Source organism: Liolophura sinensis, chromosome 1 (genome assembly GCF_032854445.1).
Source record: "Liolophura sinensis isolate JHLJ2023 chromosome 1, CUHK_Ljap_v2, whole genome shotgun sequence".
In the NCBI taxonomy this organism is placed as follows: domain Eukaryota; kingdom Metazoa; phylum Mollusca; class Polyplacophora; order Chitonida; family Chitonidae; genus Liolophura; species Liolophura sinensis.
Genome location: NC_088295.1, coordinates 10,662,317 through 10,685,061, shown reverse-complemented (window position 1 = coordinate 10,685,061; position 22,745 = coordinate 10,662,317). Strand labels below are relative to the sequence as shown.

The 22,745-nt window shown below is 40.7% G+C and overlaps 1 protein-coding gene across 1 annotated transcript; it reads right to left on the bottom strand.

Annotated features, from left to right (window-relative positions):
* Positions 1-1,112: 1,112 nt before the first annotated feature.
* Positions 1,113-20,535, bottom strand: LOC135462111 (glutamyl aminopeptidase-like). The gene is made up of 20 exons (XM_064739510.1): positions 19,637-20,535; positions 16,507-16,648; positions 15,873-16,007; positions 15,336-15,456; positions 14,845-14,999; positions 14,200-14,313; positions 13,501-13,635; positions 12,502-12,567; positions 12,067-12,132; positions 11,481-11,662; positions 11,101-11,180; positions 10,692-10,831; positions 9,452-9,655; positions 9,117-9,190; positions 8,478-8,582; positions 7,462-7,472; positions 6,998-7,244; positions 6,053-6,193; positions 5,316-5,397; positions 1,113-1,366 (listed from the first exon to the last, which is right to left on the bottom strand). Exons 1-20 carry the CDS (start codon positions 20,275-20,277, stop codon positions 1,220-1,222), a joined length of 2,988 nt encoding a protein of 995 aa, XP_064595580.1. The 5' UTR covers positions 20,278-20,535; the 3' UTR covers positions 1,113-1,219.
* Between the last annotated feature and the right edge of the window lie 2,210 nt (positions 20,536-22,745).

Here is a 22,745-nt window from a genome sequence, read left to right as displayed (position 1 = left end):
ATCTTCTTTCACAAATAAATTAAGAAATTTTTGCATATAGGATTCTGATGGGTCAACTGAACGCGGACTTCAGCGAAACGTAACATGTCGCAGATGTTAAAATGTGGGTAATATTTTAACCATAATACAAGTCGTCAGATCTTTCCATTTATTATTCAAACTCCGTTTAAGGTGTATATTTCTTTTACATGCGAGTTACATTACTAAAACAATAAAGTCATGTATATACATGTGTATCATTGAAGGTATTAATATCATGGAAAGTGATCTTACATGCCATAAAATCCAGTAGTGTTTACCCCAAACATATATGGATGAGGAGTATATGAGAAGAATTCAGTAAGTGAAGCAGTACACATATGTATGCGTAGGCAAAGAAGTTGTAAAGTACGATAGGCCTATATTCAGTAAATCTGTCCGTCACAACCCTAGGCTTGTACAGGGATTTTCCAGATGATACTGTCTCTGCTACTCTGAGATGCGTCGTTGGTAAGAAGCCCTCCAGCTCGGAAGAGTAATCGTGTGATCTAGCATGAAGTTTACTAGCGATCACCTGACTTAATACAACATACATACAGATATCGCTCTGTGAGTGAAAATCTTTCTGCGACATACATATGTCAGAAAGTTTTTCAGTTATTTGCCACTATAAGGTGACCACAGAGTATGGCGCATGCGATTTGAGCCTTTTCGCTCTACAACTTCTGGTTTTTAGGAATGCTGATCGTTGTGATTCAATATGCTGAATGTCCGTGACAAACGATATAGGTAATAAATTTTCACTGCAGTTCAATGCAGAATATGTGAGTTCAACTCGGCATGCAACTATCGTATATTTAGTGAAGAACAAATTAGTTGAACCTTGATTTTAATGAAATCACAAACTGGCGACTAATTATGATGGTCAAACTATAAATAGTCATCAGTAGATAATATTAGAGAATGCATATAAATAATCTAAAATCCATCATATACTTTAGGCTGGAAATTAGTGCATCTAATCCCATTCTATCGGTTTATCAAAAGAACATAAAACAGCCATCTCAGTGACAAGCATACTTCTTTGAAAGACCTCTGCTAGCCTACTTCGGAAATGTTTTAGAACCCACACATAGCAAAATTTGTTTGAGTTTTATTTGAATTTGATGAGAATTTCAGTTATGTTAACTATGGTGCAACGTACTGGACGGATAAGCGTTCTTATACATGTTGCTAACCTTTATTGGCCCTGGTTTTTCAACCACTGTACAATCCCATCTTTATTCTTCTCCATCCACTGTATGTTTGATTTTATTCTGTCAACAGCTTGTAATCTACCTCGAGATCCGGCGCCTGCATCGGGATACTTCTTAAAAAATGTCAGCACCTGTAGATTTGAAAATTGAAAGTTTCGTCAATCAACACATAATTAATCATTAGCGTTTACACGAAGCAGATGTCCACCAAAATCATTGTCAATCACATACTCCCCAACACCGCATGCGCCGCTCACTACCTTACGCTTTACATCACTGCCAGCAATGGACAAGCTTGATCTGTGAAGCCTGTGAGACAGGCCCGGTTTGTGCACATCAGTGCCGAGAACAAACGGCGGTTGTTAGCCACAAGCTCCTCCGCGAAAAGCTAATACGCCAGGATCGTGCAATATTTCGTGTGATAGGCCGTTTGAGGAGCGTAAACTCGTCGAGGCCGGAGATCTGGTAGTGAGGAGATATGTGTCACAAGCACTGGGCCGACTTACAGCTGAGGACAAACTCCCTAAAGCCAGTGTTGATCAGCAATGGGTCCCGACACGCGAGCGCACCATGTTAAAGTGAAAGACAGCACCTGACTAATGGTTATGTCCACTGAAACGCTACCATTCAGAGTATCTTAAACCGGCATAAAATCTTTTTTATCATTTTTTCAACTCAATAAAAGTTACGCGAGTTAACAAAAGAGCCCGGTGAAAACCCACGACCATTCGCAGGCTGCAATATGTGTTTTTATTGCCACAGCGTTATATTCTGCCATCTATTACACAGGAGATACCATGTTGACCTGCTGGAAACAAAGGTTCGGCCGATTTAAATAAAACATCAGCAAAATGTCAAAAACGCCTAATAATTGATGAAAAATTCTGAAATTTGTCAAATTCATAACATTCATGCTTTCTGGACAGCATGTCTGAGACCTACAGCCGTGATGGCGTTAGCAGCAATAAGTAACTAAGCGTTGCGAACACTGGTCGTTGCTAGAGCTTTATGTGATAAGTTTTACGGCGCGGGGTCTATACTTGATAAAAGCATTAGTAAAGTGTATCTCTGTAATATATATCTTGTTCAGGTTGAAGTTAAGCACAGATAAACTCAAATGACAAGAGGAATTCAATCTTAAACTCGTTTTTAGTTTAGACTAGGCCACCATGCCCTTCTTCACTAATGCCAACACAATTCGCATCTTCATTTTAGGCACTAATATATATTAAATCTTATATTAAATCACAGGAGTACGAAGTCACCATAATAACCACAGAGAAGACCATCGCCCCAGTGATTGTCTATGCCAGTGACCATTACCCCAGTGACTGTCTATGCCAGTGACCATCGCCCCAGTGATTGTCTATGCCAGTGACCATTACCCCAGTGACTGTCTATGCCAGTGACCATCGCCCTACTGATTGTCTATGCCAGTGACCATCGCCCCACTGATTGTCTATGCCAGTGACCATCGCCCCACTGATTGTCTATGCCAGTGACCATCGCCCCACTAATTGTCTATGCCAGTGACCATCGCCCCACTGATTGTCTATGCCAGTGACCATCGCCCCACTAATTGTCTATGCCAGTGACCATCGCCCCACTGATTGTCTATGCCAGTGACCATCGCCCCACTGATTGTCTATGCCAGTGACCATCGCCCCACTGATTGTCTATGCCAGTGACCATCGCCCCACTGATTGTCTATGCCAGTGACCATCACCCAACTGATTGTCTATGCCAGTCACCATCGCCCGTCTGATTGTCTATGCCAGTGACCATCGCCCCACTGATTGTCTATGCCAGTGACCATCACTCCACTGATTGTCTATGCCACTGACCATCGCCCCACTGATTGTCTATGCCACTGACCATCGCCCCACTGATTGTCTATGCCAGTGACCATCGCCCGAGTGATTGTCTATGCCAGTGACCATCGCCCCACTGATTGTCTATGCCAGTGACCATCGCCCCACTGATTGTCTATGCCAGTGACCATCGCCCCACTGATTGTCTATGCCAGTGACCATCGCCCCACTGATTGTCTATGCCAGTGACCATCACCCAACTGATTGTCTATGCCAGTCACCATCGCCCGTCTGATTGTCTATGCCAGTGACCATCGCCCCACTGATTGTCTATGCCAGTGACCATCACCCCACTGATTGTCTATGCCACTGACCATCGCCCCACTGATTGTCTATGCCAGTGACCATCGCCCCACTGATTGTCTATGCCAGTGACCATCACCCCACTGATTGTCTATGCCAGTGACCATCGCCCCACTGATTGTCTATGCCAGTGACCATCGCCCGAGTGATTGTCTATGCCAGTGACCATCGCCCCACTGATTGTCTATGCCAGTGACCATCGCCCGAGTGATTGTCTATGCCAGTGACCATCGCCCGAGTGATTGTCTATGCCAGTGACCATCGCCCCACTGATGGTCTATGCCAGTGACCATCACCCCACTGATTGTCTATGCCAGTGACCATCGCCCCACTGATTGTCTATGCCAGTGACCATCGTCCCACTGATTGTCAATGCCAGTGACCATCACCCCACTGATTGTCTATGCCAGTGACCATCGCCCCACTGATTGTCTATGCCAGTGACCATCGCCCGAGTGATTGTCTATGCCAGTGACCATCGCCCCACTGACTGTCTATGCCAGTGACCATCGCCCCACTGATTGTCTATGCCAGTGACCATCGCCCCACTGATTGTCTATGCCAGTGACCATCACCCCACTGATTGTCTATGCCAGTGACCATCGCCCGAGTGATTGTCTATGCCAGTGACCATCGCCCCACTGATTGTCTATGCCAGTGACCATCGCCCGAGTGATTGTCTATGCCAGTGACCATCGCCCGAGTGATTGCCTATGCCAGTGACCATCGCCCCACTGATTGTCTATGCCAGTGACTATCACCCCACTGATTGTCTATGCCAGTGACCATCGCCCGAGTGATTGTCTATGCCAGTGACCATCTCCCCTCTGATTGTCTATGCCAGTGACCATCACCCCACTGATTGTCTATGCCAGTGACCATCGCCCCACTGATTGTCTATGCCAGTGACTATCACCCCACTGATTGTCTATGCCAGTGACCATCACCCCACTAATTGTCTATGCCAGTGACCATCGCCCGAGTGATTGTCTATGCCAGTGACCATCACCCCACTGATTGTCTATGCCACTGACCATCGCCCGAGTGATTGTCTATGCCAGTGACCATCGCCCCACTGATTGTCTATGCCAGTGACCATCACCTCACTGATTGTCTATGCCAGTGACCATCACCCCACTGATTGTCTATGCCAGTGACCATCGCCCGAGTGATTGTCTATGCCAGTGATCATCACCCCACTGATTGTCTATGCCAGTGACCATCGCCCGAGTGATTGTCTATGCCAGTGACCATTGCCCCACTGATTGTCTATGCCAGTGACCATCACCCCACTGATTGTCTATTCCAGTGACCATCACCCCACTGATTGTCTATGCCAGTGACCATCACCCCACTGATTGTCTATGCCAGTGACTATCACCCCACTGATTGTCTATGCCAGTGACCATCGCCCCACTGATTGTCTATGCCAGTGACCATCGCCCGAGTGATTGTCTATGCCAGTGACCATCGTCCCACTGATTGTCTATGCCAGTGACCATTACCCCACTGATTGTCTATGCCAGTGACCATCACCCCACTGATTGTCTATGCCAGTGACCATCGCCCCACTGATTGTCTATGCCAGTTACCATCGCCCCACTGATTGTCTATGCCAGTGACCATCGCCCGAGTGATTGTCTATGCCAGTGACCATCGTCCCACTGATTGTCTATGCCAGTGACCATTACCCCACTGATTGTCTATGCCAGTGACCATCACCCCACTGATTGTCTATGCCAGTGACCATCGCCCCACTGATTGTCTATGCCAGTGACCATCGCCCCACTGATTGTCTATGCCAGTGACCATCACCCCACTGATTGTCTATGCCAGTGACCATCGCGCCACTGATTGTCTATGCCAGTGACCATCTCCCCAGTGATTGTCTATATCCTTGATTTACCTCATCCAGTTGAAACTCCGTGTTGAAAGTGGAGACAATATTACCAACAGCTCTTCCCAAACTCCTTGATCGTAGCGAAAACCTGGTAGATGTAACAAACCACATAAAACTTGTTTAGTATAATCTCAGTTCTATTAAGACAATGTCAATTTTCAGGTCATTAATTAAAAATTATGTAATTTTACTGCGATATTATTACTGCTTTTATGTTACATTAATGTTTACACTTGTCCATTATTGGCTTGTTACTGAACGTTCAGTATTTACAGATGATATTCATCAAACTGTTTTAATACACTCTTTGTTATCCACTATAAGGGACAGAACAAAGGCCATTGGGGTTTCGTTCCCGCCTCTCCTGTTTGTATAAATCATTGTAAGCAAAATCTATGTTATGTTGAATAAATGAAATGAGAAGGTGACGTTGGTTTTCCATGGTCGCTCCGACCTCCTCTCCAATAGACATGACCGCCGTCATATAAGTAAAATATCCCCCACAAAAATTGATAGAAAACAGTAACACTTTAAGCTGCTTTTTCACAATGGTAGGAACAAAAAGCTTTCCTACAAACGCCGGTCGGATGTGCACTTATCTGCAATTATATGGTAGTTTGTATCAAGTTAAGAAGTCCAGAGAAACCCAAAAAGCCCAGAACCTTCAGCAAAGATGTATATTTCACCATACACATGTTTAACCAGTTTGTCTCGAGCTACAGGCGTGCTGACAGGTTGCTCACCTGCTAACCAGAGCCTCCCAATGTTCCTGAAACCATCGCCACAATATAGGCTTGGCTACCATGTTCCCGGATAGGTAGGATAGCACGTAGAAGAAATCTTGGGATCGCACCTTAGACTCGTCCATAGCAAATTTTAGTAATCTGAAAACATCATATTTCAAGCATGAAACAAAAAGCTGTCATACTGAATTGTTCATGCACAGGGTTGGATTTCTTCAGTAATTCTTATTTCTTATTTCTTTAAGCTAGACAAAAAATTGTAACAGAGCAAAAACATTTAATGTATTTCACAGTGAAAATAGGTTAAAGCAATATTGTTTTATTTATTTATTTGATTGGTGTTTTACGCCGTACTCAAGAATATTTGCCTTATACGACGGTGACCCGCATTATGGTGGGAGGAAACTGGGATGAGCCTGGTGAAAAGCCACGATCATCCGCAGGGTGCTGACAGACCTTCCCATGTACGGCCGGAGAGGAAGCCAGCCTGAGCTGGACTTGAACTCAGAGGGACCACATTGGTCGGAGGCTCCAGGGCCATTACGCTGCCCTAGTGCACTAACCAACTGAGCCACGGAGGCCCCCTCAAAGCAATATTAACTACTGATGACTAGACGAATGAGCTGACGCTGAAATGTGTTTATATGTACATTTTTATCTTGAAAATCTGTATGAATCCAAAAATAGTTATCAAACCTCTTCAAATATGTGGCCAATGGGCAACATCCACCCAAGACCACCCTGCTGTTACCCTTTGGTAGGGTCCAATTTCATGTAGCTTAAAATAAATACTCCATTTTGGCCAAACCTGAACCATTAATTATAGCAATATCTTAAAGACAATTAATTGTTGAAGTGTAAAATGAAAGTACTTGAGTTGGCATTGAGAAAAACATCAAACCAGCCTGACAACTCCCAAAATCTAATCGGTTGTTTTAGGGCTACCTGTATATCAGCCAGATCTGTTCCGTCTGTGCCATACCAGTCAACAGTTTGGACCTCTCTTGGGGAACGGATTCTGCCATGTATCTTCTCCACATAAAGTCCCAGTCTTCTGTATTACTCGACGCTTCTATGCCATATTGGTACACGTAAGATCGAAGATTTGGGGGAACGCTGTTCGAAAGCACGTGGATAATTTGATAAATGTAATTATGTGAAGGACTAGAGCATTGATTAAATGGCTTAACCACTGAGAGATTTTGGGTGACTGACTAAATGATTTACTACTGACAATTAATCCGTGTCAAACATACCTGCAGCCTGATGCATTGCATCGCAGCGATACCAAACTAAGGGAGACTACTCTATTAAAACTGACGGTGTTGCCATCGGACACTCCAAAATTAAAAACTCGATCGAATGATGCTGCATTTGAATTGTTAGGCCCAAAGAAATGGATGTTTTACTTCCTTTTACCCTGCAGAATATAAGCACTTTTGACAGTTTATGTCCTACAAATTTTTTATTTATTTATTCATCTGATTGTTCTTTAACGCGGGGGAAACCGGAATGTCGCAGATAAAGCACCGCCGTCGATGTGACGTATAGTCTTGCACCCAAGATTAATGGAATTTAAGTGGCATTCAACAAACATGAAGCTGCTCTATCGGCTTCAAGAACGGGTTCCTACTCAAGACTCTTAACAGTACGCTCGCTTCACGTCAGTAGATAATTTTGCCCTTTGGACCCTGTGCAATGCATATAGAATTCTTAAGATTTAGCCTTTGGTGTTCTCGCGCGGACCTTTAATAAGCGTTCATCAATAAAATTGTTTCAGGTGTACATTTGGAATCATGCTGTCCATACTTTAGGTAAAGGAATGCATTTGTGTCAAGAATTAATAAAAAGTAAAGGTTTTCGTATATTCTGACATCATTTCCTTTCTCATCCCAGTAAGCCCAGTGACCCCAGTGACCCCAGTGACTTTGGTCTCAAGATTTCTGTACAAAATTTGCTAGTGGACGTAGAAAGCGGCGCATGCACCACCTAACACATCGTCCAGCTGCCAAGCGTGTGTAGACAACAACTAATCAAGGCTGGCCACCAAAACAGAACAAGCCAAAGGAAACTTTGACCTGGCACAGGAAGCTGGACATAGTGGTTAAGAATACAGGCACAAAATGCACAGTTTCAGAGGGGTTTCATTCACTGATTTAAACAAAGCTCCATCAAACATTTACAAGTGTCGCACTGAATGAATACCGGACGCTTAACGTCATTTTGTTGTCTCACTGAAATCAGTATGTTATTGCTATAGACCATGCAAATATAACTGTATTGGTTTCTGATATTTCCATATACCATTTTCAACTGATATTATTCGACAAACTGACCATCGCCACATAGTGAAATGTAGAAATCTTAGGCTTCATTTTGTATGGACAGTAACTGTGTTCAGCCGAGGTTTCAGCCCCACGCATACCTTCTTCCAGATTGCACCCAGTTAATGAACTTCGTTGTAGCATTCTGTCTGCATTCAGTGTCACCGAGACTGCAAGTCATAGAGATGATGGTGGACCGCAACAGTCTGGTAATTAGAGAGCATAACCTTGAAATAAACACCTAAAATTAATAATTATATAATTATATAAACATTATTAATAATGTGAAATAATTTTCTAAACCTTCCTCCAACACAATTTCCACCCTACTCCATGCAGGTTTAAAGCGGATAACGACTAACTAAATCTGGGCCGTCATTTTTCAACCTATTTATTTGGCTCATATTCAAATAACTACTTACACGGTGGCAGTCTGATTTATGGATGGAGGACACTGGATTACATTGAAGAACTTTCCAATCCAGGTGTGATACAGATGTTTGTCTTGAATATTGATCTGACATTCTTTGTTATATTGATCCGAGACAAGCGATGTCCAACGAAATTCATGTGGGCGACCGGAATAGCCTTGTACCGGCATCATAACCCGATCATTGTCACCAAGGCTCCGACAGCAGTAGAAGTGGAGGAATCGCAATGATATTCTGTTCTCGAATCTTGGGATAAATTAACAGTCTATGCTAGACCGTACTGATTATCAACACTGAAGAAGTTCTTACTTCTTTAGATGAGGACCCGTGTCTTCCCACCCTAGACGATCCATTACAGGCTTGGATTTGGACAAGACATAAGACTGAAACAATCCAAATAAACAGATGTTATTTAGCCATTTGCCTAGCACAATAGAGTGAAACCATGTATGTCCTGAAACAAGCATTGTATTTGTTATCAAATGAAACCCCACTTCTTAATTGCGTTCCCTTGTCCAAAAAAGTTGAAATGCATATACAACTCATATATATGTATAGCCCAAATTGGCACTGCAAAGTGATTCGTCAATGTCCAGTCCAGTCCAGGCTTAAGATGGCTTCAGCGTTTCTGCCTATAAACTCACCGTCCATAGTCCGAAATGCTCTGTAGTCTCGAGCATATGGCTGATATAGCTCAAACCAGAGCTCACACTGTCCCAGGCCAGGTAACTCTCCTCTTTATGGAGGTAACCTGTGAGGTTCAGAGCCGCGTCATAGCCCAGAAGACCGGCACGTGCCAGGTCAAAGGCGTCACTTAGCAACCCAGCTCTATCCACGTCGGGTATGACCTGGAAATAGAATATTCATCTCGATACAGCATCCACTACCGGACTGTCTATTTCTTTTACTTCCCTAAGCCAGTCGCCTATATTCAGCTGTCTGTAAACTCAGTCACACCCGTTAACAAAATTGCCCTTAGTCAGTTACACATAACAACATAGGTTCTACACATGCATATGTTGGACGTTCACATTCTTGAACAGAAAATGAAGTCAAAACATTTCACAGTTTCTATTTCATAATGTTAAACGTCATAATTATTCAAAAGCCAGTGGCGTGCTGATTATTTTGTGGAGCTCAATATGTTCTGACGAAGGGCGACACAATACTGCTATCGACTTTAATCTAAACCCTGTTTATGACACTGCCATATTTAAAATTGTCTGCACATTTTAGAATAATATAACAGTAAGTTTATTTTATCTCTTGTAGTATTTCATCTCACGGCACGGCACTGTAGTATTAGAGTTGGATGTTACGAAATTCTGTTATCAAAAGCAATGTAGTCTATTCGACGAAACAGTAGTTTAGGCTGTAGTTTAGACTGCATCTAGTTTGTTCTGCATGTTGGTGCAGCTAATGGGAAGCAAATTACTCCCCACGCCTAATCTCCACTTGTCTTTGAATTTGCATGCCACTTGTCTTTGATTTCTTTCTTTTAAAACCAGGCTTATGGAGTTTATAAACTAGAAAAAGTAACTGCAGTTTCCTTCCAATAATATAGACGTACAACATATCAATGTGTTGAGCTTGTGGTGTTACTTGTCACCAACTAAAAGTAGTTTTGGTAAGGAGTTTGACTGATTTTACAGACAGCTAGATACTAGTATATGCGACTGGCTGAAAGAAACAGGCTATAATGCATTATTATATAGATTTAATGACTTCTTGGTCTTAATGAAGATTTTGGCCCAGCGCATTAACAAATCAGCTGTGGTCAACTAATCCAGTCGTTATCCGCTGGTAACAGACCATTGTATTAGCTGTTACTTTGACAAATCCATTAACTATCTTTTACTGTTGGTAGATTAAAGTCAAACTAACCTGCAAGTTGTTGTCCAAAATGTCGGCAAACTTTCTCCACAAGAAAACTGGGTAATTAATCCGATAGAAGCCAGTCTGCCCCACGTTAAACTTCACCCAATTGGCCGGATTCGTTAAATCGAGGGGAATGGCGAAAGAAACTGAAAATACCAAATGAATTACTATAGGGCAGACCAGGTACGGTATCTGTTTTCAGGTTTGAATTAAGACTGACAGATATTGAAAGTTATAGGTGTCTATTGGTTCTAAGCCGGTTACAAACATGAAAATCTAACATATGACGCTCACAGTTATGAGTCGGTCTCACGTAAATCTGTATTTTGTCTTGTGAAATTCTTTGAAGGAATATATATAGCATATTCCATATAGACCTTTCTGAAGGATTAAACTCTTATCAACTGAAGCTTACCATCAGTCATGTTCATCCATACCGTGGTCACAGTGGAGTTGTCCTGTGTTCTGTACTCTAAAGGAACGAACCATGTGTAGCTGAAGTGAAAAATGACGAATAACTCATGCAGAAATTTCAATATATCACCAAGAGTTGTCTTTCCCTGTTTCAGTTCAACATACACGTATATTACGCACTACCTAATGTATATGGAATGTAATAAGAACGTTTCGTGTTACACACACACACACCTGTGTATAAGTCATTAAGCGATTGAAAACGAAAAGATGTATGTTTGTAGGGAAGATGTCTGAAACTAGCAGTATTATCGTTTCAAATGTTGGTGTAGAAAGCGTTTGTGAAATCGCCTAGTTCCAGTTTACATGAATGGCACTTACTTAAAGGGGGACTTATACTCAGATTGAGTAGGATCGGCATTGGGATCCTGCAGGAATCTCTCTTGTTCACCCACGACTCTGGTTTCCCCGTTCGTCACCTCGATTGTTATGTTGATGTATGGTAACCCCATTTGTAAGGTCCACGTATCCATGATCCTCTTCACATCCGGGGCACCTGTAACCTGTGGAGTTAAAGAGTAGACTATAGCCGTAACCATCTCAATGCTGCCCTATTAACAGTAGGTTACAGTCGTAATCAATGCTTCTCTGTTAAACAGTAAACTAATCATCTCAACGCGGCTCTGTTAAACAGCAGACTGCAGTCGTAACCATCTCAGCCCTGCCATTTTAAACAATAGATTACAGTCGCAACCATCTTAATCCTGCCGTGTCAAACAGTAGACTACAGCTCACCCAAACTGGCACCTGTACATTTTTCTGTTATATATTAAAAGTATATGATATTACTTTGTTGTCTTTCGTAGTAAGACTATCCTAGTTTTATTTAAATACGCTGTTCGTAAGTAAGTCTTTCAGTGTATTAATTACCGGTTCTGTTAATCAGATAAAGAGGATTAATTCTCACATTCGACAAAGAGTTCCACAAATCATCTGTTTTCGCATTTCCCCACTGGAATCTTTGAAGATACATCTGTTCACGGAAATAAAGTAAAAATTAAATCGTTTTAAGGCTCAGTGTCTTCAGTATATTGTATGAATTGTACCTCTCATCCAAGTAAAACCCACGTATTAAAAGTCTTGTCTATATTAACACAAAAACAATTGCCCTTAATAACATATCTGAAGTCTCTCTTATATGTTTTAGCAACCCTTCCATCGCCCACCCCTCTATATAGCATATAGCAAGCAGCGTGTCGACTACCGCTTATCATCCTGTCTGGTTCAATCCAATCGAAACAAGCAACCCAAAATTGTTAAGTCTATCAGATACCACATTTGCATTCCAGTCAGCACTCGCTCTAACATAAAAGTGGAAAATAATATGAATTGAAAACCTTACCTGAATACCCTCGAAAAATTTGTCATCGCCCATGAAATGTTTCAGCATACCAATAATGGACGCTCCCTAAAACATTCAACGAGACATTGTGTTATAGCATAGTCCATTTGACGACTACGGTTTGTATATTTCAAAAGAAGTGCAATTCTAAACTAACATAGGTAAAAGAAAAAGATATTAATAAATGAATAATTGACATCGGTAAATGAAAAACAGTGGAACGTATTTGAAAAAAATCCTAAAGTAAAAAGTGAAATTAGTTTCTGACACGGTATGGATTTGATAGTGTTTTTGCTGAAGCTTACTTTATGCTTTTTCGGAAATTGCCATCATATCTGTTTCAGTGTGACGATATAAAAGATCAACCATGTCATGGTTACCCTTACTGTGGCATGAAACACATTGGATTCAGGCACTATTAATACCAAAGCATTGGAACATATTCAACTGAGTGAAAAAAATCTAAAGAAAAGTAAAACAAAGTAAATGTTGTTTCACATAGAATTTTCAGTAGTGTTTTCGCTGAAGTTTACTTCATGTATTTGTATGCACACAGTGTTTATAATATGTATAAGTTTACTAGTTCACTATGAAAGACATACTGCAGAGAGAGTAAAACCAGAAAAGCGACGACAGTGTGATAGGTTTGCAAATGGTTACACGTAACCAATGAAATAGCAGTTAACTACACGCCCCCTTAGCACTATGGTTTAAGCGGAAAATTAGGTAAAAAAGAATTACATTGATGTGAAAATTGAATAACATTGAACATGTTTTCTGTACTTGCCGCACAACAGCATATTCCTACATTTTGTTGGCATTTTAGTGGATATACAATGATAATGAATAGTCGTAAATCTCAATATCAATACTCAATAATAAATTCAACAATCAAATTCAAACTATCACATTAGTTTGAGCTGAAAATCGTATTCACGTTTTATATGAATGACCTTTCAACCCACACCACAACAAGACGGGTCAATGTCACGATCTTACCTTACTGTAGGATATACTGTCGAACACTTCGTTGATCTCATCCGGGTTATTCACCTTCACAACGATTGGGTGGGAGTTGACAGCCGAGTCCGTCACCATGACCGGCTGTACGTCATCCACAATGAACTGATTCATCTGCACACAGACATATTTAGCCTACATTGTAATCAGGATGACATAAGTGAATTACATACGAAGATCCCTCGCACTTAATTAGTCATTCATTCACTAATGTTCCTTTTCTCGCTTTTCACACGTCATTCTAACAATGTTAATTAACCAGATGAGACGTTTTATTTAGAGATTTATCAGTTTCTTTAAAAGTTTATCAGCTTATCCAGAAATTTATCAATTCAGTTAGAAATTTATCAATTCATTTCGAAATTTATTAATTCATTAAAAAATTCATTAATTCATTTCAAATATTCCAATTCAAATATAAAAATATTTTATACCACGGCGGTCATGTTTACAGGAGGAAAGGCCCGCAGTAAACCGCTGAATCCAAGGTGCAGATACATGTTCATGACGAGACTCCTGACTTAAGGCCGCAGCCTTACCAGTCAGAGCTGGATTGGAGCGTGCGATCTCACTAGTAAGCCACCGATCGGCCGCGGAGAGAACAAGACTTTCGTCCGTTGACCCAGCAAAGGCTCTTTGCTTTTAGTCCAGATGATTCTCAGATAAGCTCATACAAACCATATGCCAGTCTTTCTCGTAGTCAGCCACACCGATATATTCCATGAAGCTAGCGAATCCTTCATTCAGCCAGAGGTCATCCCACCAGTCCATTGTGACGATGTTGCCAAACCACTGAGCAAGGAAAATGGATGACGGCTTAAATCGATATAAGTGCTTCTTATTTTGGCCACCTGAAAGTCTCAAAGCCTGGTGAAATTGAACAGCGCTTTGGCGACGCTGTCGTTAGATGCTGTGGTTTGATGTTAACACAGTTTGGGTTTCATTTAACGACTATAATTCTTTTCATTGGTCATCTCTAGCTGATGAAAACACGGATGTCATCTCAGTCATCAGATGGCATTAGTTACTGCTTTCAGTAGACTGTATGTACTCCGTAGAGATCAGAGCCTGGTTCCAATTAAATTTGGGGTTCACAAGAATTATTGTGTATATCGAGACCTCTCACTTCTCAACAGAATTGGAACACTCGGCAAAATGTTATTTCCTAAGCCTTTTTGAACTGGAGCAAAGTATTAAAACATAGACATGCAAATCATGAAAATATATTTTGTTCAATACTCGATAGCTTTTCATTTACGCGATGGCGGCCAATTTTATAGGCCGTCAATATTGAGAGCCAGTAAAATTCTCAATTTGTCATACCTGATGAGCCAGCTCGTGAGCGACGACGGTTGCCACTCTCTGCTTATTGCTGGAGGAAGCCTCGTTTTCATCGAGTAACATGTAGGTTTCTCTGTACGTAATGAGTCCCCAATGCTCCATGGCGCCAGAGACAAAGTCAGGAATCGCGATCATATCTACAGTTTCAATGAGACAATTTCAAAGATCAATCATTTCATGGTCAGTTTCACTCTAACATGAAATACATATGATTTATCCATTTATTTTCTTCCAAAACTTTACTGAGTTATTTCAGCGTCAGAAGAAATGACATCGAAAGTGAAGAAATGACGCCATGTCTCCAATTTCGAAGCAAGCATACCACAAATAATTATTAGCTCTGGCGGTTAAATCATCATTCATATAAATAATATATTTTATGTCAAACTGCAGGATTGTGTGTTAGAATAAAGGAAATTAATTACAACCATATACACATAGAAATGACTTGATCAGATAACATGAATAACCACCTTGCTTTGGTAATGGATACGGCAAGTTGAATTTTCTCTCATACAAGCTCATCGTATTGTTGGCCAAGGCCAGAGCGTAGCGAGTCTGCTCTATCTTATCGGGAGTCGCCCAAACTCGCACCTGCAAGTCAACATCATCCATTGTACATGTAATTTGTGCAGTATGACATCATGATTTACAAAGCAGGTATTCGAGTCCCAGAGATTAACTTTCCATAACACTGGCTACATGGTTTCGATTTTTGTCCATAAATAGATCTAAACTGAGGAGCATACATCAACATAAATTCCATACTCAGAGCTCAGCTGAAGTTTGGTTGCATGGGTTTGCATTACAAAATACACATTATTCTCAGAGCAATTCCGTTTTGACTGAAAAGCCCCAGTTGTGTCACCGAACAGGTTTTGTGTGATTAAAGTGATAAAGCAGAGAAACGGACAATATCTACGAAGCCGATAAATGATGACAGGTATACTACGAAAGTGTAACCTATGTTGAATTCCTCAAATGACCGGAATACCTTGCCAAAAACTCACCAATGTTCCCTCGTTCGTTGTCATATTCAGTTGCAGAAAGTCGCAGACGATGAAGCAGACAAGGTAGGTGCTCATGGGTACCGACCGTCTAAACCGTGTGGCCAGCAGATCACCATCACTCCACGCGGTTGTGGTCTAAAACATCAAATCTGATTCTTATGTTACGTCTATATGCTGATCTACCTACTTTTAGGAAATTATGATTTAATTCACTGTATGATCTGTGTCAAAGTTTATGCCGAAAACAAATCGGATCGGAATTTCAACATACAAATAATCTGAACTGAGACAAATCTCATTAATCTCCCGTAGTCACTCCTTGAACTGTCCTTACACTAGCTAGCAACTAACCAGTTAGCTTTGATTACCCAGGCCAGTGTATATATATATATATATATATATATATATATATATATATATATATATATATATATATATATATATATATTGATTACATCTCTTCCTTAGAACATACGCCTCAGTCATTTAGTAATCAAAGTATATAATCAAGCATACGCAATCAATTAGGGATCAGTGTCTACATGCCTAGATGTTCTCTTTACTAAGCCATATGCTCGTATGTGTCCCTAGTCATAAGCACCCAAGGTGGGCAGTGCTGGAGGACACATCTTACCTCGTCTGGCATGTTTGACAGTGCCGTGTAGTTAGGCCTATGCACCAGGGTCACGGTAAAATTTGCCTTAATGTTCGGTTCATCAAAACAGGGGAATGCTTTGCGAGCATCCACGGGCTCGAACTTGGACGTAGCCAAATGTCTGAAACAGTCAAGCAAATTGGAAATCTAAGCAGAACATTGGATGTGTGCTGCCAGAGACACAAATGCCATATATTCCAGCTTTCGTATCTCTTTCTAGCCCGGGTGCTATCAGATACCGCATAAGAAATTAGTGACGTAAAAGCATCCGGTGTTATGTTTAATTGTTTTGGCGCATACAAGAACAGTTGTAATAAAGCTAAAATACCATGAAAATATTGAAACTTGACAAATAAATCAATTCATACACTTTTCAATATTCTTTATCTTTTCTATATTACTTCTATAATGTTAGATAAAATGCAGGAATTATGTTGTATTTGAAATAAAGGAATTCACTTACATCCACCTACAACGGAATTGGAAGATATTTATCAGAAAAGTAATATCTCAGACCTGTACATTTCTTTTTATCATAAACCTCGTTTTGCCTTAATAGCAAAAGAGTCGACGTATTGCTTTACACCCCTTCAAGACAGCCATGTTCTGTCTGTTGAATATTCCTGAACGTTACTTCAACTGGGATGAACACCTGTATTTGTTCAGTAAAATTATTTATAGTAATTTGAAAACAATAGCTTGCAAGGGTGTACTCATAGTGGGATGGTTGGTTAGAGAGGGCGAGGGATTGGACTAGTTTGCAGTTTAGCTATTACACAACTTTTTAGAGATCAGTGTATATAAAGCAACATGAAGAAATGTTCTGGTGTTATGTTTAAAGAACATATTCCTTGACTGCATTATTGCTAGACTGTACACTCTATCCCAGCTGCTTGAAGCAGAGATATATAAACTTTTATGCATCACATCACATCTATTGTCCTGTATATGTGCACTACGATTCTTATTGTAAAGAAATACAAATACAAGTTTCTATTCAAACCAGTTGAAATCCGTCTGCCTCACAGCCAGGATAGACATCATTGTTTGCTATTTATTTGCTCTTAATATTTATGAGGTGGCGTGCAGTGGTGCTCCTGTGAACCTTGTAGAATGTATGGCTGTGCGCGTATGGTGATAATATATCACTTGTGAAGAGTCACATATTGTCCCTGAGATTATTTTCACTGCGCGTCCGGCTTCTTCGGTGGATTATGCAGGTCTGACAAGCCATAAATCATAGTAAACGAAACAAAAAGCAAGTGCAGAGCCTTTGCTGATAATGACAGAAAAACAAGTCGTTTGCAATTACGACATGTTCTTGTTGATAACGAGCTTGCCCGTTATGTTCAAGAAAATATTATTAAATTCAAGCATGAGAACGAAAGCCAGAGCTGCTGTCAGGCCCTGTCTATACCTATAAAATTGGTCACGCCAGTCTTCCATACTTCTGCTATGTGTACATATGGTGTACGGCAAACACGTCTGCCCGAGTGATGTGAAGAATTAGTTGGTTGATCTAGTACTGTGGCGTAATATGATGTTTACCTTATTGCTGGCGCTAACCTCAATCATAAAACTGTCATAACAAACGAATATGTGAGACGTGCATGGCCCAAGTTATTTGTCTTTAACACTTGAATGTGCCTAAGTCTCCACAATTCTGAGCAGAATTGTGTCTCGGTAAATTAAACAACTGTACACGCAGACTACTGGCAACAGACAAAGCAAAGTTTCTATTCCGTTCCGACACAAACAAGTACTTAAAACTGAATAAAGAGCTAAGTTTGTATGTAGGCCCGTCACTTGTAGTTAATCACAACTGTTACATAATGTTAAGGGGTTTTAGACAATAATCATTACAAACAATCCAAGTCAACTTCCCTAGATTGCTCATATCGACTTCCCTAGCTGGCTGTACAGACTTCGGGGAATTTACCAAACACAGCAGGATTTATACTGATTTATAACAGACTCTTCCATTCTGATTTTAGGAAGATAACAAAATAACAATATTTTTCTTCAAGCAATGACTCTCCCGACGAGGTTTTCCTGCCTGCTCACTCTGACAAGTAACCGTAGTATCCTGCATGTACGCATTGTAACACAGCCAGCCGTTCTCAGTTCCCCGCTCATAAATGTGTGGTTCAAAATGCATCAGGTTAACGTTTAAACTAACCGAAAATACCAATGTATTCCATCACTATCTGTCTATCCAAAATAAGAAACCACACTGACAATTGACAGCAAACAGCTTTTTTTGACGTACAGCCAATTACCACGTGACGCTTTCAGCGCCAGTGACTGAAGCATGCTGAACTCCTCCCAATATTCAACATGCCACTGGGTTTTAGAGAGTATGGCTGATTTTACAGAGAGCTGATTATAGGCGAGCATCTATAAGAAATAGACTATAGTGTCAAAATACCGCACTTGTTTCTCCCTTTTATCTCACTCTCATTAACTTTTAATTAAACAAGAAAACCAAGCGATGTAACATGATGCCATCACATGAAGGTATGTCTTATGTGGTCCGCCAGCCGCACCGTTAAAAAAAGATAATTCATGAATGACAGCTTTATGATTATGATTTTTATAAATCTGAGTATGGTTCATTTGTGTACTCATTTGTGTACTCACTTCGTAAATATCCCAGTTGGATATGTTTACAAATTCATTACTCATGGATTGATGACGGAATTTGTAAATCAGTTGATGTATCACGCTCCATGATTCCATACTATACCTTACACAGATAAGGCATGGCCCCTGACACCCCATATCTTGAAACCTTAGCTTTCACACTTGAACAACTGGACAACGTTAAAAGGTGACAAGTCAATCTCACCTAATCGACACTGTAGGTCAAACAGGGGAATATTTGTCATCAAATGCAATCCTATTCATTTAAGCAGATTTTCATCACCTTACTACCTTTCGTTATTAGATTAAATTAATGCGTTCATAACCAAGTGAAGTCTGGTTTCAATGAAAAGTAAACAAGTAACATCACTTACGCAACAACTCTAGAATGTACACCACAAGTAAACATTAAGTCTTAAGTAAATAATACAATACAACATATTATTGAAAGCACAGATGCATATACCTGGTTTGATTTGTCTGTGAGTTGACGTATGTGCTCTTGTAGAAGCCCACGATGGAATTGGTAAGAGAACCATCAAACTGCAATTCCAGATCTACCGTGCTTCCGGCTGGAATCACTGACTCGGTCTCCACAACCCAGAACTGGTGTTCCGAGTAGCTAAACGTCCTTTTGATTGGGATACTCTCCGTGGTATCGTGACGGAATAACTCCGTCCTCGTCATATTCATCTGGTTATAGTGGATGAGAATGAAGCGAGTGTCTTGCCTGATCTCAATCTCTATGGTCTCATTGCCGTAGAACCAGCCATGGTCTTCGTAAAAGTCAGGGTACAGAGTTAGGTCGTAGTGGAGCGGTCGGATGAACGTTGGCAGGCGAAGGTACGTCCATGGTTTGCCAGGTATGGGTCCAGTACTGGAGCTAGGGGTTGCCTCTGTCGTGGATTCCCTACCGCCTGACGACTCGTCCGTAACTGATTCACCATCCCGTATTCCACACTTAGGCAAAAAGTACCACACTAACACTCCCGTGACCACGGGGACGCCAATAAAAAGAAATGCTAGCAGATAGCAGCATCTCTTATTGAAGCTCACTTTTTTGCTTTCTCCATCCATCTTGGATGGGTTCACGTCAAACCTATGCATGGAGACAGAGCCTACCGGCACTCCAGACAGGATGAACTTAAGCCTTGTAGTCCAAAATAAGCCACCACCGTGTGCTTAGGTCTGGCTTTTTCTACGTCCGTGTTTGCCGCGCACTCTTAAAGTTGATCTAGTTTCAAGGAGGCGTATCTATAAGGCATGGCAGAGATGTGAACACAGGAGCTTTTATCTGCAAACATGCTCCACATTAGACCGGCCGTTATGGGGTCAGTTGATGACGGATTATCTAGAGGGAAGGTCAACACGAACAGGTTATTACAGATCCCCCTATCTCCACAACCCTTGTTTAGCCACACCGGTGACAATGTATTATTTATGAATCCATGTATAAACATTCTCGGCTGATCAGGTGTAAAGTGAGACAACCAGGCTACTCTGCTGGACTTTCCTTCAACAACCTTAGCAAGTCTCAGTGTTAAGTATCTGCTCGGTTCCCCCGTGTTGTGTTATGTCCTTATTTGCCGTAGACCTAGATGGTAAAGTGTCCTTCTAAACTGACCAAAGCTTGCAGGTTTTGACGACAAAAGTGATATAACTATGTGTCCGTAACCCTCTCCATAGCCCTTACAAATAACTAATTTAGTTATTTCTCTGTGTGAGTCTCTGTGTGAGGTGAAAAACCAAAAATGTAAGGAAAACTATTTATATTCAAGATATGGTGTGTGAGCTTTGTCTGTCACCCATAAATTGTGTTTCTGTTTATGTATTATCAGATATATTTATAAATGTTGTATATATTTCTTTAACATTTCTAAATTCACATGGTAATCTTTGTGTGTATATAGCATCACTAAAAACTATGTGTGGATTTATATGTACGAGGAACAAAATAAGCTGTGCTGAATGTTTCTACAACCAAAAATAAAGGCTTAATAAATAGGTTTAGGTGAGCCTTAGTTGTATCACGCGAAGTCAATGTGTTAGTAGTGGAGTATTCTGCAAACACGATTTACATAAGAGACCTAACACACTGTCACACGGCTGTGTTATTCCTGACCTTTCCTGACCCACCGAGCGGTAAGTTTGAATGACATTTAAATCGTGTGAAAAGAGGGTATGTAAAATTTGCCGAGGTGTTTGCAGAGGCCTAGTATTTCAGCATGCGCCACTATCATTTGCAGGTACTCATATTACATGAATACCTAAAAACTTACCTTCTATTTATATTATACACCCACAACAACACGATATCTCAGTCGATGTAGTGTGCTGTAGGGCCTGGTACAGTAAGACAGGGAATCGATCTAAGAGAGGCTGGATAAGAAATTTCAAAATCTCGAATCAGAAGTTTAAACTTTGTCTAAGCACCCATAAAACTTATGTGGCCGTAAAGAGATGGTTGCATAGTAATAACCCATCGAAGATGCACTCTCGATCAAAAGTGTAAATTTTTCGTTCAAACGAGGAAATGTGCTTTTTAATTTACAGTATTTTGCAGAAAAATATATATATGAAACTTTTGTGTATGTATTTCTGCGTGCTGTCAAAGTTTCGTTTTAATTAACGTTTGTCTTCATATGTAAAATACAAACAATACAGCGTGATAAGTGTTGTCATATTTTGGCAAATTTAACATCAGTAATTTTGCCATAGTCTGGTAGACATCCTTCATAGCACAATGAGCTGATGAAGTCAATGTGAAGAACAGCTGGCACCTGTAGGACGAGTTCGAATTTTTATGGTTCTTTTTTTATTTCTTTGGAATGAATGAATGAATGATTATGGCTTAACGCCACATGGGCAATATTTCAGCCATATCGAGGCGAGAACAAGGTGAAAACGCGAGATGGTTAAGGTTTTCGATATGACAATATGTACATCAAAAGCAAAACAAAAAACACAGAAATGTTTAAAATCGTATAAGAGAAAAATAACAGTTAAAACTCGAAAACCAGGATTATAGTACATGTATAAATCTATATGTATATAACTGTTTATCTATGGGTATTTATGACAATTAAAATTTATATTTTATGATATAGGCCAATGACCTTCAAATAATTTATGACAACATCGCCAGCGATGCTGTCAAATAAACCATATATAGAGTTGATCGTGTAGAACCTTTGCCTAACATGGGCAAAGTCTACACAGTCAACCAAGATATGTTTGATGCCATATTGTACATCACATCCAACACACTCAGGAGCACTGCTCCCGTCTAAGATGAAATTGTGTGTCAGATGAAAATGCCCAATACGACACCTCGTTAAAACTACTTGGTCTCTACGAGACATTTTACAAGTATAGGCATTGTAGCCAATGACAGGATGGATGGCATGCAGTTTATTGTGGATCTTCAAGTCCCATTCACCCTGCCAAAGGCGACGGATATATTTAAGAATATTAGACTTCACGTCAGTATAAGGGAGTTTAACCCGAGATACAGGTTTATATAGGGCAGCTTTCGCTTCCCTGTCCACGACTGTGTTTCCATGGATACCAGTGTG